We start from the raw sequence: 20,063 nt of genomic DNA on the forward strand, positions 1-20,063 counted from the left end.
TGTGATATAATTCTTTACTTAGCCTTCCTAATGAACACTACAAATATACGCTGAAAACATTTGACCTGAGTGTATCCCATTAGTCGGGACATTGAAATCTTGTGCGTGCGTGCGTGCGTGCGTGCGTGCGTGTTCTTCAGTGCGTGCGTGTTCTTCAACGCTTGGTGTGTGTTCGATCAACCCTTGGGAGAGTATTGTGCAAGATAAGCCTAAAAGACGTTTGACCTGAGTTTATCCCATTTGTCGGGACATTGAAATCTTGACCGGCTTATATGTTTTGGAAGATGGAAACAGGAAAGGATATCAATTAATTAAAGCTCACCTATTATGCAAAATCCACTTCTTCCTGTCTCTTCTACATCAACATGTGTCCCCTCTTCTTCATGTCTCTTCTACATCAACATGTGTCCCCTCTTCTTCATGTCTCTTCTACATCAACATGTGTCCCCTCTTCCTCATGTCTCTTCTACATCAACATGTGTCCCCTCTTCTTCATGTCTCTTCTACATCAACATGTGTCCCCTCTTCTTCATGTCTCTTCTACATCAACATGTGTCCCCTCTTCTTCATGTCTCTTCTACATCAACATGTGTCCCCTCTTCTTCATGTCTCTTCTACATCAACATGTGTAACTCTGTGGAAAGAGACTCTGAAAGTTTCAGGAACAAAGATTCTCTCTCTTTTTGTCCTGATCCATTTATATAAAAACCTGTCTGAAAATGAGCTGATCAGATTTTGGCCACTTTATGATGTCATCACGATGTTTTGGCTTGTGTAACCATTAGCCAATCAGCAACCAAGGTATATATGAGACCTGTAATATATTGATGAAAAACAGTATAATAGGGGACCTTTAAATATAACAAAAGACAAACTTTGTCCATTAATTATTTATCAGTTTCTCTTAAAAATGTCCTCCATACTCAGTGTCTCCTTTCTTTCTGTTTTCTTTTTACCCAGCATGCCACTGTAACCTTCACGCTCGTCGCTGCCGCTTCAACATGGAGTTGTACAAGCTGTCGGGCCGGAGGAGCGGCGGCGTGTGTCTGAACTGCCGCCACAACACGGCCGGACGCCACTGCCACTACTGCAAGGAGGGATACTACAGAGACATGACCAAATCCATCTCTCACCGCAGGGCCTGCAAAGGTAACAGGAAACAGGAAGTGCCTAAAGTTGGAGGCTATAACAGCTGTGTTACAAGGATTAGGGTTTTCTCTAACGTTAGGGGTGGAGGTAATGTTTTATACGCATGCTTTACACCAGCTGTGTCAAACTCAATTTCATCGCGGGCCACATCAGCATTATGCTTGCACTCAAAGGGCCGGTTGTAACTTTAAGACTATATAAAAATACATATATCAATATTTAATATATATAAACGTATGTATTATATTACAATATTTCCTCTGCATTGGATTATTATGGGATATGGTAATAACTTAATAATTAACTACGTCTGAAAGCAGAAGTCTAGGGCAAATAATTGGAAGTCTCTTCAGTGAGAATGTCACAAAATGATTTTTTTTTTAAAGCCAAATTCTGGAAAAAAATTGAAAATGTAAAAAAATGTGAAATTTTGAAGCAAAAAAGTCGAATTCTGAGAAAAAAGTCAAATTCTGAACAACATTCATATTTGAGATGCATTGTGGGACATGTAGTTTATGGGCAACGTGCTTCTGTAAATCGGCATGTAACCGTATAATAAACGTATTATATTCTTTCAGAGCTCTTGTGGGGCCACATTAAATGAAGTCGCGGGCCGGATTTGGCCCCCGGGCCTTGAGTTTGACACCCCTGCTTTACACCAATGCTTTGTTCCCCGTGGCGGAAATAACTTAGTTAATATACTCAAGATAAGATAAGAGATAAGATGGAACTTTATTTATCCCCCTTGGTTATTAAATTCAGGCGTCAGGGTCAGAGGGAAAAACAGGATTCACACAAGTTAAAAAATAAAGATAAAATTGAATAAAAGTAACATGTAAAATGTTGAGCATTTGAATGAACATGTTAAATATATTTACATACGTGTGCAGATGTGAGTGCAGGTTAAAGTCTTATGTGTACACAATCCTGGTTACTATTAACGGGTTACATGGTCAGCCCTTGATTGTGCAGTCTGATGGCTACTATAGTACCATACTTAAGAAACATTTTGAATTGTATACCGCTTCATATACGTCTACTCCACTTTATTTACCATTCATATTGTTCAATATAGAAGCGGTAGGCTACAGTAGTGAGGGGCTAAACACAAGAAAAACACAGTGAGGCGCAATAAAACATCTGCTCTACTCCTTGAATGCGTTTTACCATTTATTCTCTGCGAAACATGTAAAATACAATCGATACCAGTTACCTAAATATAAAGTTCTCTCAGGCTCACCCTCTCTGTGTGTTAATGCCAAGAAAAGTGTAACAGGTGAAAGCAGTCAAGTATAACCACAGCAATCAACCAACAAAGCTCCCGTAAACACAAGGGAGATAGAAAATAAAGAGACTTTACTTGTGGCTCCTACATTAAAGACAAGTGTATTAAAAAAAAAAATGTTCATACTTGTTTTCTGCAATAATCCAAAATCCAATGGAGAAATCCTATTGGCTTTTTGTCGAGGGAGACTTTGCGATGCTAACGTATGGTTGGCCTACAAAAATACTTCATCACTTCACCACTCTTTTGTGACCCTTGGAGGGGTAAATGCAACCCAGTCTCACAGCATTTCGTGTTATTAGTCACGAAATTAATTTAATCTATTGATTCGTGTTCACCAACACGATTTTCACCTTTTTTTCGTGTCACACAGAACGATTTTAAATGCAATGTATTTCTATTGGTAGTATGTTTCGTGCCTGCAATGCGTCTTTTTGTCCGGTCGGGTCTTGGAAGACCAGAAGCTGTGTGGTTCATAAAAACATGTTCTTACTCAATATCTTACCCTAAGCCTAACCCTATCCCTTTTATTTTAAATTGTATAATGTCTGAGTTTTTTTGCCGTCAGTGAGGAAAAGAAATGGCTCAGAGCCTCAGAATACTGACATCTGTATTTGATGTCATCTTTTTTTCCTTCTAATTTGTTATTATTTGGTGCAGGCACGAAACATACTACCAATATAAATACATTGCTTCTAAAATCGTTCTGTGTCAGAATACTTAAATCTGTATTTTTTTAAATGTCTTTTTCCTTCTAATTTGTTATTATTTACATTGCTTTTAAAATCGTTCTGTGTGACACGAAAAAAATGGCGAAATCGTGTTGGTGAACACGAATCAATAGATTAATTTCGTGACTATAACACGAAATGCCGTGAGACTGTGTTGGTAAATGTGGCTGATAATACTTGTGTACTTTCCATACTTATTCATTAAGCTATAGCTACTTTTACGTATGGATATGTGTACGTCCTCCACCCCCGTCTGTTCCACACTTTAAAGGAATTAGTTAAAAAGTTGTGCAGAAAAGCAGCGAGTTGTTTCAGGGTCAGTGAAGTGACCCGTGCAGCTCCTGAGCTATTTGGGTTCCTCCGTGGATCCCTGACAAGACAAACACAACAAACAGAGCGGAGGTGAACAGAGCAGTGGAAACAACTCGCTAATCGCTCCCATGCATACCTACATCACACTGCAGCGGCTCCACAATAACAACACACAGGTGGGAGCACATATGTCAGGTTTGAGGCCGAGCGGCAGAGGATTAAAGTGTGTATGTGTGTGTGTGTGTGTGTGTGTGTGTGCGTGTGTGCGTGCGTGCGTGCATGCGTGCGTGCGTGTGTGTGTTTGTGGGGAAACAAAAGAGGGGCTCCTTCTGTCTTGCAACACCTCAGGGAGTAGAGAGGCCCTGAGCAAACACACTGCTGTCACTCAGGGTATACACTCATTGGCAAAACATCCCATAGATGTACAAAATACTGGTGATTATCTATGCTTGCTGAGCTATGATTGGCTGTTTCCCCGATCCCTGGCGAAGAGTGGTGCAGGAATGAGTCCTAAAAGCAGATATTAGTTATCATTTTAGCCGTTTAGGTTCCCTGGTCTGGAAGTCATTGTTTTTTTCTTATGTGTTTGTGGTTGTTACCCTGAAATAAGGTCTGTGGTTAACTCAAGCTGAAGAGATTTTTATTCAACGACATCAAATACGTCAGTAAATACCCCACTGGTGAATTAAAAAACGGTGGTTGCTAACAAGTGTCTAAATGAGACGACTCAACGTCATCACGCCCAACATTAGCCACCTTTAGCTTAGCGGTGGTGACGTGAAGTCATGTGACCGTGCTGTAGTTCCTTTATAGCCCAACATTAGCCACCTTTAGCTTAGCGGTGGTGACTTGAAGTCATGTGACCGTGCTGTAGTTCCTTTATAGCCCAACATTAGCTGCCTTTAGCTTAGCGGTGGTGACGTGAAGTCATGTGACCGTGCTGTAGTTCCTTTATAGCCCAACATTAGCTGCCTTTAGCTTAGCGGTGGTGACGTGAAGTCATGTGACCGTGCTGTAGTTTCTTTATAGCCTAACGTTAGCTTTTTTACTTCAGAAATCATAAAGAGGTGTTAGTATGTGGAGATTATCCTGCTGAACTAAACGTGTAAGTATCATAAATGTTTGTTTGAATCACACGGAGGAATCCCATTGGCTTTTTGTGGAGGGAACCAGCGAGATGAGGCCTTCATGGTGGCCTACAAAAATGAATCATCCCTGCACAACTTTATACTGCTATCAACTTTTACATGTATTTGTTCAGCTTGCATGAAATGAAACAAAAGGCACAAAGCTACACAACTGTTTTCAGACTTTATATTTATCTCCAACACAGCCCTGGGATCGATGTCCTGCACGTGTTAGCGCCGTGCAGAACACAAGCCTGATAGATCGTCTCTTCTGAGCTCCAATAAAACACTTTTTACAGCATTGTTTCCCTCAGCCAGGCTAAACATTTCCACAAGCTATATTTGGGGGGTTACAGGGAGCAGGTTAGTGTAACAGAGCTTCTCAATTTTTTGCTTAATGATGTAGCAACACCCATAGATCTCTGCAGAGTCTTTCCAAACACCTGGATCAGTAACACTCGAAACCTTTCTCTCCGTCACCTATATGCTCGGTGCTCTGGGATCAAAACTAAACAGCCTGATTGCTGCGTTTCTGCTCAGGTGACACAAGCAGGGCGATGTGACATCAGTTTAAAAACCTCTTTATTTATTGTTGGAATCAGCCAACCATCCCACTCTGCTGTTGTTGGACAGGAAATACAGCGCCGAGCCAAAAGGGCCAGGAGGAAGTCTGCTTTCATTCCTTAAAACCCCCCTCCCCTCTTTCTCTCTCGCCAACACTCCAAATCTCAAGGGGAGAACATGTAGAGGGATTACGTAATCAGGATAATCACATTTTATTTATATAGCCTGATATCAGAAATTACACATTTGTCTCAGGGGGGGCGTTTAACTGTCCGTAGACCATCGCGGGAAAAACTCACAAAGAAATTCAACAATTAAAGGGGAACATTGTCTTTGAACCTCGGGGAGGGCAACATGGGTAAAGAGTAACAATGGATGTCATGGTTATAGATAAAATAAATAAATAACATTAAAGGGGACCTATCATGCAAAATGCACTTTTTGATGTCTTGTATACATAAATATGTGTCCCGGTGTGTCAGGGAACTCGCGCAGCGTCAGAAAATAAAACCCTCTCTCTTTTCCTCCGTACCCAAATCTCTAAAAACGGGGCTACAACGGAGCTGATCCAGATTTGCGTCCGATATGACGTCATATCTGAAATGTGGACCCACGGCCCTATCAGAAACGTTGCTATCAGAAACAATGCCCGACTGTTTTGGACGTAATATGGTCGGTGTTTACATTAGCATCGCTAACACTCAGAGCTAACCTGTACTGGAGAGCATGTGTGTGAAGAAGCAGGAAATCAAAAGGAACTCACCTTGTGGTATAACCGGCAAGAGAGAAAGCCTTTGAGCTCCATACTGTTTCAGAGATAATCCTTGATAATCCATGATATGGCGTTTCATCACGGCAGTATTTAGTTTAGACAGTAGCTGCAGGTAGAATCTCCCGCATAAGCTCCGCCCCTCTTTTTTTTATCAATCTTCTTTTCTTTATACATAAATTCAGCACTTTTGAAACAGGAAGTGAAATAGAGGGATATGAGGCATGGCTAGAATGGGTGATCTGTTTGGTTTTTTGAGCAAAACACTTCATAGATGTGTATATATCTGAGACCTATGCTATTGTCTAAAAATAGCATGATAGGTAAATAAATCAACATTTTGAAAACATTAATTTAAAAAAAATTTAAAAAGCAAAACTAATAATTTAAAAAGTTAAAATAATAATGATAAAAAAGTAACAAATAATAATAGATCTAACTCAATAATGAATATATAAATAATTGTATATTATTTTGTTTAATCATTTTCAAACAAATAACACATTTTCTGCCTTGGTACTAAGAGATAATAAAACTGCAACCAGTATCTCAACAAAAATAATTACAGAAAACGTTTTATATTATAGATTATTTACAATATATTATATACTTTTTAACTTTATTATGTAACGCAGCAGGTGAACACCTGGTTTATTAAACAAAAATACAGTTTTTTCTTGATACGTTCTGTCTGTGCTCTTGTATAATTAATCCAAAAGTAACTGAAAATAATAATAATCATGTTACATTACTTTTTTATTGTAATACTTAGATTACATTTTGTTAGAAAAATATCACTCGTCACCGGCTTGATCTTCAATATCAGGATACATGTGTTTATTATCCTTAAAGAATGGAAGTAGTCATCACATACACCAGGTTGCATGGGACAAAAGAGTAACTTTAGTAGAGTCCTTCATATGCTTTATATACAAGAGAGGGAGTTACAGTCAACAAGATGGAAGAATACCGGTTCAAAGCAGTATTCTGACATGAGTTCAGATTAGCTAAGGCCTGCGTAAGCAATAAGCATGACAGTCATATGCCTATCTCTCGAGTGACTGTGTCATCATGCCAATCTGAGGAACAGAGCTATCATAACTTCAACACAGTGTCTCATGAGCGTCATCCATGTAGTCATACATCCGGCTACGCACACAGCTACGTAGGGCCTCTGTTATCATGTGCTACTCTGATATAGAAGGGACATTCAGTATTTTCCAAACACATTTCTTAAATTTCCCTCCCAACCCTGCATGTCCTCAAAGACGTCCTTAACAGTTTGAGGTTCAGCGCTTCAGAGCATCTCCATCTCCAGTGGCAGCGAGGAACGCCTCATGTTTTATTTCCCAGATTAACAACTTCACCCCTCATCAAGCGCAGTGTAAACACGGCTCTCTGAACCCCCCTCCGTCCCCCCACGCCCCTAACGGTTTATTTTTTTACTCCCCGTCCCCTCATACGTTTGGCACTTTAAGCCTTTAACCAGGCAGAGAGATGAGGCTGGTTCACTGCAACAGATCCTCCGAAACCCACACCCAATGTAAAGTAATACATTTGAGGAGAAATCAAAACAATAATAGATTTCAACTGGTCGAAGACATGCACAGCGCATAGTATATTTGTCTAGGTATATAGAGCCTATATTGAGTATTGCCTTCAGTATAAGAGATATTGTGAATGGAGGAAATAAGAGTGATTTATTGTTATTTTACACACACACACACACACACACACACACACACACACACACACACACACACACACACACACACACACACACACACACACACACACACACACACACACACACACACACACACACACACACACACACACACACACACACACACACACACACACACACACACACACACACACACACACACACACACACAGCAGGTTAAAAGTAATGAATTCTTCTGAAGGATGTTAGGGTGTAGTTTTAAATTAGGGAACGTTTGAGATTGAAAGGACATGAAATGCAGTCGACCTGTATACAAACTATAACAAGTTAATACTTAATATGTTATTGCCTAGTTTACATTATTCAGTCTATTGCATGTAATACACAGGAAATCAAAAACAGTTTCTCAAAGGACGAGGTTGGCATCCGGACTAAAACCAACAGATTCAGAGACAGTTTCATCCCACAGGCCATAAGACTGTTAAACACCTGAACTGCTGAAACAACATCCATAACATTCATCTGCTACTTAGTAATATTATATTAAAGTGGAGATATCCTGCTCATTTTCAGGCCTCTACTGTGACATGCAACTGTTACAACATCCTCTATAACACACTACAGGAGAGGGAAAACAATATAAAAAGACCTCTTTAAGCTAAGCTGTTGGATGTTGTGTTAAAGAAAAGAAAAGTTGTGTCACAAATGTAAATGAGGTTTTTGATTTATTCTTATTTTTGGAACAGAAACTCAGTTTTTGGCCAATGTCCTGCTCTTAGTGGTATCAATGTTCTTATTTAACTCACAAATAAGTGCATTTATCAAACACTTTTTATTACAAGGTAACCACAGCGACGTAATGATGTTGGATTTCAGGATACACACACCCTGAAATAGTACATGCCAAAGATTTAAAAAGATATATAAACACGCTCCAACATATTTCATTTTATTGATTCTGGGTAGAACCAGTAAGATCTCCTCTTTATTACGTAATTTATTTATTGCGTTATGTGGTGATTATGTGATTGCATTTGAAGTTTTCATTAAAACAGCCGTCCCTCATTTTCATGTTCAAATCCCAGAGGAAATGAACTGGGTCCCCATTTTATTCCAATAAATACACTCGCTCGATATGCTCTCACTATACAAATCAAGGAGAAGAAAAACAAAAGAAGAAAAATACGTTTAATACGCATCTCGTTATGTTCGTAAAGCTCCATAAATTCCAACTAAAAGCAACTCCAACCTCTCCTGCACCACTTCAAGAGCTTTTCAAATGACTCTGCCCGTACATATAACACATGCTGCTGGGCTCCCACTTCAAACACACTGGCTTTATGGTAAACGTTTGACACACACACACACACACACACACACACACACACACACACACACACACACACACACACACACACACACACACACACACACACACACACACACACACACACACACACACACACACACACACACACACACACACACACACACACACACACACACACACACACACACACACACACCACACACACACACACACACACACAGGATGAATTTCTCACATTTAAACGTGCGATCCTCCCAACTAACAGCTTAAACAGACTTTGAAGTGCGCTACACTCGGCCGTTAATGGGAAACATTATTCAGGCAGGGAACTCTTTGCCAAAAAGCTTTACATTGAAACTCAATCTGAAGAGCACACACACAGCGAATCACACACACACACACACACACACACACACACACACACACGCGCACACACACACACACACACACACACACACACACACACACACACACACACGGAAGAAGTTTTTAGATCCTTTACTTAGAGTAGAAATATTATGGTCTTACAGTACTCTAATACAAGTAAAAGGTCCACCTGAACATCAGCAGGAGAGGACTCTTTAAAGTAGAGACACTACATACTGATATACACCTGAACATCAGCAGGAGAGGACTCTTTAAAGTAGAGAGACTACATACTGACATACACCTGAACATCAGCAGGAGAGGACTCTTTAAAGTAGAGACACTACATACTGATATACACCTGAACATCAGCAGGAGAGGACTCTTTAAAGTAGAGACACTACATACTGATATACACCTGAACATCAGCAGGAGAGGACTCTTTAAAGTAGAGACACTACATACTGATATACACCTGAACATCAGCAGGAGAGGACTCTTTAAAGTAGAGACACTACATACTGATATACACCTGAACATCAGCAGGAGAGGACTCTTTAAAGTAGAGACAAAGGAGAGACACTAAACAAATATGAACCTGGAAAGGAACAGAATATGTCCTCTTTAAAAATGAGAAAATAGTGCCCTTACTAACTAATATCAGCTTTCATTTGGCTACAGTATGTCTGTGCCCTGCCCTCTGCTGACTCTACATATTGCATTCAATAAAAATCCTTCTTACATAAGTGAGAAATCATTCACATTAGAGCAGCCTCTGATTTCCTTCCAGACCCTCACAGATGGGGAACTGGGCCCCGAACCAGCATACAACCTCAATCAAATTACTCTGCCTCCCTCCACCCATAATGACGACGAGAGCCTTCATTAGGTCTGCTTTTGGAGGCATGCATCAGAGTAAATAACTTAATAAATTGTATTACTTCCACCTCACTCAGCACAGTATCAGTCACAAAATGCTTGTGGGTTTGTGCAGTGGTGGCATGTACAAGAGTCCTTTTTGGGCCCCATGGATGAGGATTACTGGAAGATCTGATGTTTTTGTCAGCCTATTTTGGCTTATTCACATTAATAAAAGGGTCTTCGCCTCCAACACTGGCAGAGGTGGGAAGTAGTGGAGTACAAATACTTCGTTACTCTACTTAAGTAAATGTTTCTGGTATCAGTACTTTACTCCACTACTTATTTTTCTGACCACTTTTTACTTTGACTTCTTACATTTTGAACACAAATACCTGAACTTTCTACTTCTTACATTTAGAACACAAATACCTGTACTCTCTACTTCTTACATGTTGAACACAAATACCTGTACTCTCTACTTCGTACATGTTGAACCCAAATACCTGTACTTTCTACTTCTTACATTTTGAACTCAAATACCTGTACTTTCTACTTCTTACATTTTGAACACAAATACCTGTACTTTCTACTTCTTACATGTTGAACACAAATACCTGTACTTTCTACTTCTTACATGTTGAACCCAAATACCTGTACTTTCTACTTCTTACATTTTGAACCCAAATACCTGTACTTTCTACTTCTTACATGTTCCAAACAGGCTGGTTCCTTTAGTTTGAATGTGTGTTTGGTGGCGTGATCATTATTATTTAGAGTCATTGCGTGCCTATTGATTTGAACACGATCCGTGTATCCATCATTTCCTGGTCTTCTCTAAAGAAGAGGGACCAATGAAAACGTTGTCATGTTGCCGTTGTTCAACATGGAAACATTCATTAGCTAACAATGACATTATTGTTCTATTAATATAAAGGGAGGTCAGGTACTCTTTAAAACAGCTGCTAGTTATGGGTACTTTTTACTGAAGTACATTTCAAAGCCCTCTTTACTTTTACTTACGAAGTTTAGTCAGTACTTCTACTTTTACCAGAGTATTTTTAAACACGAGTATCTGTACGTCTACTTGAGTAAAGGATGTGTGTACTTTTGCCATCTCTGAACACTGTATCTAGTTCTCTTCATACATCCATGGTACAATCTAACGTTATATTTGGTGCTTCTTTCCCCTTGTTTTCCTCGATAGCATGTGATTGCCATCCAGTGGGAGCAGCAGGGAAGACGTGTAACCAGACGACAGGACAGTGTCCCTGCAAGGACGGAGTGACGGGGATCACCTGTAACCGCTGTGCTAAAGGCTACCAGCAGAGCCGCTCCCCCATCGCACCCTGCATCAGTAAGGCCTACTTTTACCACCTTTACACACAATGACTGTCAACAACATTGAGTTTGAAACGGTTGAAACTCCTTGTGGTGGAAATTCCACACTTAATCACCTTCTGGTAAGAAAAGAACAAATATACGAGCTTAGAACAGATACATTTAAAGTTACAGTGACATATATATAATTAATGAGACTTATGATACATTTCTACGATACACCTAGACGTTGGCCATCTTGGCTACGTAACAGAAGATTGCGGTTGCTCTGCCAAACTCAGCACCATACAAACAAAAGTTATACATTTGTTTGTTTTTTCACAATTGAATACACAAACCACTTTACTAAGAGGTCAACTTAGGTTAATTGATCAGTCTGTAATGATTTGCAACCACAACCGATAATGATTCTAGATAGATAGCTAGCTAATAGCTGCTATCGTCACTTCATGGTCAAATTTCACACACTGTGCAAATGTTCAAATGGCAGTGTACTAAATTATCCAAAATGTGTACGCTAATTGGTTTAGCTTAATAGCTAATAGTACAGTTAGTTCCACTAGTGTATTCACAGATGTACAGTATGTGTACTAGTGACTCCAGTCAGCAACAATTTCCTCTTTTGTTTAGCAGTTTCTACTCTTACGAAGTCTATGTTTTACAAAGGGTGATGGTGACACAGCTAATACGCTACCTCCATGAACAGTGATTGTCAGGGATCCCTTACAATGGATTGATTGCAGAATACCGTAAATGGCTGGTTTGTCCCTGCCGGCCAAATCTTACAGTCAAGCTTAAATACCCCATCAGCGATAAACACCATTATCAACAATCAATGAAAAGCTTTTGAGTAAGAAAATGACGTTTTTCTAAGCTAAAGACTTTGCTAACATTCAGTTTTTGGGCTTGTTGGTTTAGCTTGATTGCTAACAGGACGATAGGGTTGATAATTTAAAAAAAAGAGTCTCAAAACAGTCAGGAAGCTAGTCTTCTTTTGACGAGCAGTTCATATTCTAATAATGGATGTTAAATAAAGGTTAAAGGTGCCGCTAAAAAAATGTTAAAATAGCTAACTCAATTGGACTGTGGCTCACATTTCCCTCAAAGGTCAACTGTGTGTCAAGAGAGTTAGCTATTGGTCACCAGAGGAAGTTAATGGACCCATTACAATTAACATGGAAGAGGATGGTTTGACCCTAACTTTAGCCAAGCTTTAAAGGTCTCCTATTATACTGTTCTTCATCAATATATCACAGGTCTCAGAGATATCCAGAGCCTGTCTCTGATTGGCTGAAACACCAAACAGATCATTGCAGCATCCCATAATCCCCTCTGTTTCAGCCCTGTTTCCAAAGTGCTGATTCTCTGTCTGTTACTTTAGATGAAAATAAGGAGCCCCTCCCCACGCCCCTCTGAGAGAGATTTGGTTACAAAGAACTCAATGGTGCTCTAGGAGGAGATTCAGGTGATAAGGTGGGGGGGGGGGGGTTACCTTGGTTGCTGATTGGCTAATGGTTACACAAGACAAAACATCGTTATGACATCATAAAGTGGCCAAAATCTGATCAGCTCATTTTCAGACAGGTTTTTATAGAAATGGATCAGGACAAAAAGAGAGAGAATCTTTGTTCCTGAAACTTCAGAGTCTCTTTACACAGAGGGGACACATGTTGATGTAGAAGAGACATGAAGAAGAGGGGACACATGTTGATGAAGAAGAGACATGAAGAAGAGGGGACACATGTTGATGTAGAAGAGACATGAAGAAGAGGGGACACATGTTGATGTAGAAGAGACATGAAGAAGAGGGGACACATGTTGATGTAGAAGAGACATGAAGAAGAGGGGACACATGTTGATGTAGAAGAGACATGAAGAAGAGGGGACACATGTTGATGTAGAAGAGACATGAAGAAGAGGGGACACATGTTGATGTAGAAGATACATGAAGAAGAGGGGACACATGTTGATGTAGAAGAGACATGAAGAAGAGGGGACACATGTTGATGTAGAAGATACATGAAGAAGAGGGGACACATGTTGATGTAGAAGAGACATGAAGAAGAGGGGACACATGTTGATGTAGAAGAGACATGAAGAAGAGGGGACACATGTTGATGTAGAAGAGACATGAACAAGTGGATTTTGCATAATAGGTGACCTTTAATACTCTAACTGCTATTATCAAACCCTCAGAAAAAAGCTCAGGACTTGAAAAGGGCAGCGTCTGCTTGTTACGCATGGATTCATCACCCATCTTGTGTTATTTCTAAGATATTTTGGATAGATATTTGGCTTGTTTAAACCAGAGCCCTGGATAAACAGACCATTAGTGCTTTCCTAACATGGCCCTTCAACATCGTCTCACAATAAATCCCCAGAACGAGTCCAAGGGAACGATGGCTGATATGTTTATTGGCTGTATCTGCCGCCTGCAGATTCCAGGCCCTCTGCAATAAACGCCAAATGCCTGCCAGAAACAGAGATGTGTCGCTGGTAGCTTCTTTAGCTTTGAGCTGGCTGCCACCCACAGATAAGATAACGCTGATGTCTCGGAGGACATGTACACAAATTGTCCACTGTGTAACTGGGGATGACATTTCTGATAAAGTCGTGTTTGGAAATTGGACACTGTGGACTTGTTTGGCCTGAATCCACAGCGATAAACCTGGAAAAGGATTTATCTTTTTTTTCGTAAGGAAGGTAACAAATGTGGTGTAGAAGTTGGAGGAAATGCCTTTTTTTGAAGAATATACGTGATTTCTCTTTCTTTGGGTTTGAATAGTGATATAACACTTTTGTGATGTCTAACTCCCTGCCAGCTCCAGCTTTTACAAGAGCAGCACCCCTTGGCTCTCTTCAATTACAATCAGAAGGGAATAATAGAAAATCTCATCGTCTTTTTACACTTTATTCAGCGAATCTACATGTCAAAATCATCCCATTAAAATACCTAAAAGAGGTTTTTGACAAAAATTCTGCTCTTGGGAGAATAACCAGGAAATTGAGCTACGTATATTTCTCAACTCGATACGTTTTATTCTGTTTGCAATGCAATGTGATCACAAAGTAAAAATCTTTTCCTCTTTTTGTCGCAGAGATCCCAGTTGCTTCCCCGACAGCGTCTTACACCAGCTACGAGGAGCCGTCAGGTGAGCAAAACAACTGATTTTACAACTAAATCTTCTGGATTAAAGTCATATTTTGATGCTCTGTTCTGATATAATATTGATAACAATAATAATAACTTTATTTATATTACACCTTTCATGCAAGATGCAGCCCTAAGAAGAAGACAAGAAAAGTTGGTGATTGGCTACACAAGCCAAACAATCGTTATGACATCATAAAGTGGCCAAAATCTGATCAGCTCATTTTCAGACAGGTTTTTATAGAAATGGATCAGGACAAAAAGAGAGAGAATCTTTGAAGAAGAGGGGACACATGTTGATGTAGAAGAGACATGAGGAAGAGGGGACACATGTTGATGTAGAAGAGACATGAAGAAGAGGGAACACATGTTGATGTAGAAGAGACATGAAGAAGAGGGGACACATGTTGATGTAGAAGAGACATGGAGAAGAGGGGACACATGTTGATGTAGAAGAGACATGAAGAAGAGGGGACACATGTTGATGTAGAAGAGACATGAAGAAGAGGGGACACATGTTGATGTAGAAGAGACATGGAGAAGAGGGGACACATGTTGATGTAGAAGAGACATGAAGAAGAGGGGACACATGTTGATGTAGAAGAGACATGAAGAAGAGGGGACACATGTTGATGTAGAAGAGACATGGAGAAGAGGGGACACATGTTGATGTAGAAGAGACATGAAGAAGAGGGGACACGTGTTGATGTAGAAGAGACATGAAGAAGAGGGGACACGTGTTGATGTAGAAGAGACATGAAGATATGGGCTCAGAACAGTCTCATAATACACACATGCACACAGAAGGATTCACACTTGTATTTCATGATCCGCAAAAGGATTCACACTTGTATTTCCGGATCCACACTTGTGTTTGTCAATGCACACACAAATGTGTTCCGTTTCATATACATGTAAATAAAATGCAAATACAGAAAAAAGTTTTACATATGTATTTTTGATCCTCACATATTTGTTTTCCTTTTAAAACCTCTGCACCTACAAACACAAACCGCTTTCTGTGCATGGATCGCTGTGCATTCGTGTGTGGGTTTTTTGAGACTCCCCTGACGGTCACCCGATTCGTACTTGTCATTTTTTCTATCTATAGCCAATCAGATGTCTCCTCAATTCTAAGCCAATCACATGAGCGCGCCCCCACGAGGGTAGATTTCTTGCGTTCATGACGTAGCGCTTCATGTACGCATTTTGCGCTGTCCGGAGCTGACAGGTCCATGGAGCCTGCCTGCAGGCGCTAATCTCAGGACACCTCCACTCTCAGTACATTGCCACTTTCCGAGCAGGAAATGCACGCAAATACAAGCCTTTATATTATTAAGGTACAGTGCCACTTTCCGAACCATTAATGAATGCTTGTGTACATAAAAACGGCAGGCAAAACCGTTTTAAATGTATGTTTCCTGTATGGCGAATACAGCTGCTTTATTTAAGTCTGTATGAAGTTGTTGTGAGTGTGGAGGGAGCAGCTTGTAGCCTAATCGATCAGTGCACTACGAAGCCAGTGCTAGACAGTGAACTGTCAACGGGGGGAGCCCCGCCGGTCATTATCGGCCGATATTCACTCTTAATAGTTTGATCGGTGCTCTCTATAAAGGCCGATCAGGAGAGCTGGATCTGATCGATATGGACATAAACGCGAGTGAAGTTTTAGCGAGCTGCATGAGAAACTGACCAGCTGTCAGGAGAGAGGGAGGGAGAGAGGAAAATAGATGATCCTTACTCCCGTGTTATTAGCCATATCCGGTCATAGTCCGGTAATTACCTGCTAACGGAAACTCTGCTACACAATTCTTCTTCTTCTTATTATTATTATTGAAACATGACCGGTAAGTTTCAAATTTGTCCGGTAAAATAAATTCTGTCGGCGGAAACCCTGCTCCGGACAGCGCAAAATGCGTACATGAAGCGCTACGTCATGAACGCAAGAAATCTACCCTCGTGGGGGCGCGCTCATGTGATTGGCTTAGAATTGAGGAGACATCTGATTGGCTATAGATAGAAAAAATTACAAGTACGAATCGGGTGACCGTCAGGGGAGTCTCAAAAAACCCACACACGAATGCACAGCGATCCATGCACAGAAAGCGGTTTGTGTTTGTAGGTGCAGCGGTTTTAAATGGAAAACAAATATGTGAGGATCAAAAATACATATGTAAAACTTTTTCTGTGTTTGGATGTATATGAAACGGAACACATATTTGTGTGTGCATTGACAAACACAAGTGTGAATCCGGAAATACAAGTGTGAATCCTTTTGCGGATCATGAAATACAAGTGTAAATCCTTCTGTGTGCATGTGTGTATTATGAGACTGTTCTGAGCCCATATGAAGAAGAGGGGACACATGTTGATGTAGAAGAGACATGAAGAAGAGGGGACACGTGTTGATGTAGAAGAGACATGAAGAAGTGAATTTTGCATAATAGGTGACCTTTAAATCAAATTAAAAGCCAAATGTAGGTGTTTAATTATCCAAGGGACTTTACTGTCGTGTTATGAATGTAACTACGCGTGCATTTCTAGCACACGCATGTTTTTCCATCCCTTCATAGTCTCACTCCTGCACTAAACACACCTCAGAGTGCGGCTGATGTGAACTCCAGATATTTTTCCAGTTCTCCCTTTACCGCCTGTATTCCCAGCCTGTATTCCAGCCTGTATTCCCAGCCTGTATTCCCAGCCTGTATTCCCAGCCTGTATTCCAGACGGGATTCCCAGCCTGTATTCCCAGCCTGTATTCCCAGCATGCTCGGCAGCCTCCCCAGGGTCTCACTCTCTAATCTGATTACATGCTTCATTTGCACCAGTTTGTATTTCAATGAAGGCTGGTGGTGCCGACAGTGAAGCCCGACCGACTCTTTTGTGTCTCTGCTCCGACAAGAGGCTCCATGTTGGACTACTGACATTAGACCATATGCAACTAAAATATCGACCTGCAGCTTTAGAGTCATTTCTGTCCTTTATTGGCTTGAAGAGTGGTGAAGGAATGAGTCCTGAAACTCAGAAATGAGTCAGCGTTTTAGCACTTCCTGTTCCCTGGTCTGGAAGTCAATGGTTTTCTGAATATGTTTTTTTGCCTGAAATAAGATCTGTGGTTAACACAAGCTGAAGAGATTTTTAACGTTTTGTTCTAGGACATAAAATACATCAGTAAATACCACACTGGTGGATTTAAAAACGGCGTTGCTAACAATTGTCTAAATGAGACGAGTAAAGGTCATCACGCCCAACATTAGCCACCTTTAGCTTAGCGGTGGTGACTTGAAGTCATGTGACCGTTCTGTAGTTCCTGTATAGCCCAACATTAGCCACCTTTAGCTTAGCGGTGGTGACGTGAAGTCATGTGACCATGCTGTAGTTCTGTTATAGCTCAACATTAGCCGCCTTTAGCTTAGCGGTGGTGACTTGAAGTCATGTGACCGTTCTGTAGTTCCTTTATAGCCCAACATTAGCCACCTTTAGCTTAGCGGTGGTGACTTGAAGTCATGTGACCGTGCTGTAGTTCCTTTATAGCTCAACATTAGCCGCCTTTAGCTTAGCGGTGGTGACTTGAAGTCATGTGACCGTGCTGTAGTTCCTTTATAGCTCAACATTAGCCGCCTTTAGCTTAGCGGTGGTGACGTGAAGTCATGTGACCGTTCTGTAGTTCCTTTATAGCCTAACATTAGCCACCTTTAGCTTAGCGGTGGTGACTTGAAGTCATGTGACCGTGCTGTAGTTCCTTTATAGCTCAACATTAGCCGCCTTTAGCTTAGCGGTGGTGACTTGAAGTCATGTGACCGTGCTGTAGTTCCTTTATAGCTCAACATTAGCCGCCTTTAGCTTAGCGGTGGTGACGTGAAGTCATGTGACCGTTCTGTAGTTCCTTTATAGCCTAACATTAGCCACCTTTAGCTTAGCGGTGGTGACTTGAAGTCATGTGACCGTGCTGTAGTTCCTTTATAGCTCAACATTAGCCGCCTTTAGCTTAGCGGTGGTGACTTGAAGTCATGTGACCGTTCTGTAGTTCCTTTATAGCCCAACATTAGCCACCTTTAGCTTAGCGGTGGTGACTTGAAGTCATGTGACCGTGCTGTAGTTCCTTTATAGCTCAACATTAGCCTCCTTTAGCTTAGCGGTGGTGACGTGAAGTCATGTGACCGTTCTGTAGTTCCTTTATAGCCTAACATTAGCCGCCTTTAGCTTAGCGGTGGTGACTTGAAGTCATGTGACCGTTCTGTAGTTCCTTTATAGCCCAACATTAGCCGCTTTTAGCTTAGCGGTGGTGACGTGAAGTCATGTGACCATGCTGTAGTTCCTTTATAGCTCAACATTAGCCCCCTTTAGCTTAGCGGTGGTGACGTAAAGTCATGTGACCGTGCTGTAGTTCCTTTATAGCCTAATGTTAGTTTTTTACATCAGAAATCATAAAGTGGTGTTAATATATGGAGATTATCCTGCTGAACAAAATGTGTTCACGTGTTCATGTTCGTGTTCAAGTATCATAAACGTTTGTTTGACACAGAGATTATTTCCTGCAGTAATCCAAAGGTAAAATCCAATTGGATTTCCGGGTCAGACCACAGAAATACGTCATTATTAAAACCACTTTACTTTGTTGAAGGAGCCCTTGCGATGCTATCTTCTAAGTTAGCCTACAAAAAATAAAATCATCCCTGCACCACTTATTTTAATGTTGGCTTTAAATAAAATGTGATGTACAGTGTGTAAACCTGTTGCCTTAGATGTTTAAGTATTTATTAAATTAAAGTAATTTGATTAGTTTACACCATGATTCAGGTTTAGTTGAGTCACTTCCGATCATCAATCAGCGTCTAATGAGAGCGGCGCCACTGACTTCATTCAGCTTTCTTCTGGGTCCCACTTCCTACTATAGTGCCGGCGAGGCTGTGTGGAGTTTGGATTCCTGTCAGAAACTCCACACCCTGCAAATTAGCAGCAGTGTGGTCCCCCGAGACCCCGAAGAGACAAACAAAGGAGGTGTTTGTCCTCTCGGCGGGAGATCGGCCCTTAATGAGAGCTGTGGGTGTAATGGCTAATGGGCAACGTCAGAATCAGAATCTCTTTATTTGAAATATAAAGAATCAGAATCACGTTTAATACCAGGTACTGTACGTTAAAACAAAAAAGGAAGTTGCTTTGGTATATGATGGTGCAAACATAAACAACATAAGAAAATAAGTTATGAGAGAAGGTAAAAAATATAAGGATTGTAAAAAGAAAAAAATATATAAAAAAGATTTTGCATTAACAAAGTATTTACACCAACTTTAAATATACATATATATGTATATATATATAACACTAACAATTGTAAAATGTGTACAATGAATATATGAAAAAGAATGACAAACTGAAACCTGCAGAGGTGG

The 20,063-nt window shown here is 40.5% G+C and overlaps 1 protein-coding gene across 1 annotated transcript in view; it reads left to right on the plus strand.

Moving 5' to 3' along the window:
• Positions 1-20,063, plus strand: part of ntn1b (netrin 1b) — a 79,102-nt gene that overhangs the window by 42,399 nt on the left and 16,640 nt on the right. The window contains exons 3-5 of the mRNA XM_034127041.1: positions 961-1,149; positions 11,386-11,535; positions 14,618-14,671. Of these exons, the coding sequence (XP_033982932.1) occupies positions 961-1,149; positions 11,386-11,535; positions 14,618-14,671 (393 nt within the window). The remainder of the gene's footprint in view (positions 1-960; positions 1,150-11,385; positions 11,536-14,617; positions 14,672-20,063) is intronic.

The sequence above is a fragment of the Trematomus bernacchii genome, unplaced genomic scaffold (genome assembly GCF_902827165.1).
Source record: "Trematomus bernacchii unplaced genomic scaffold, fTreBer1.1, whole genome shotgun sequence".
Lineage (NCBI taxonomy): Eukaryota > Metazoa > Chordata > Actinopteri > Perciformes > Nototheniidae > Trematomus > Trematomus bernacchii.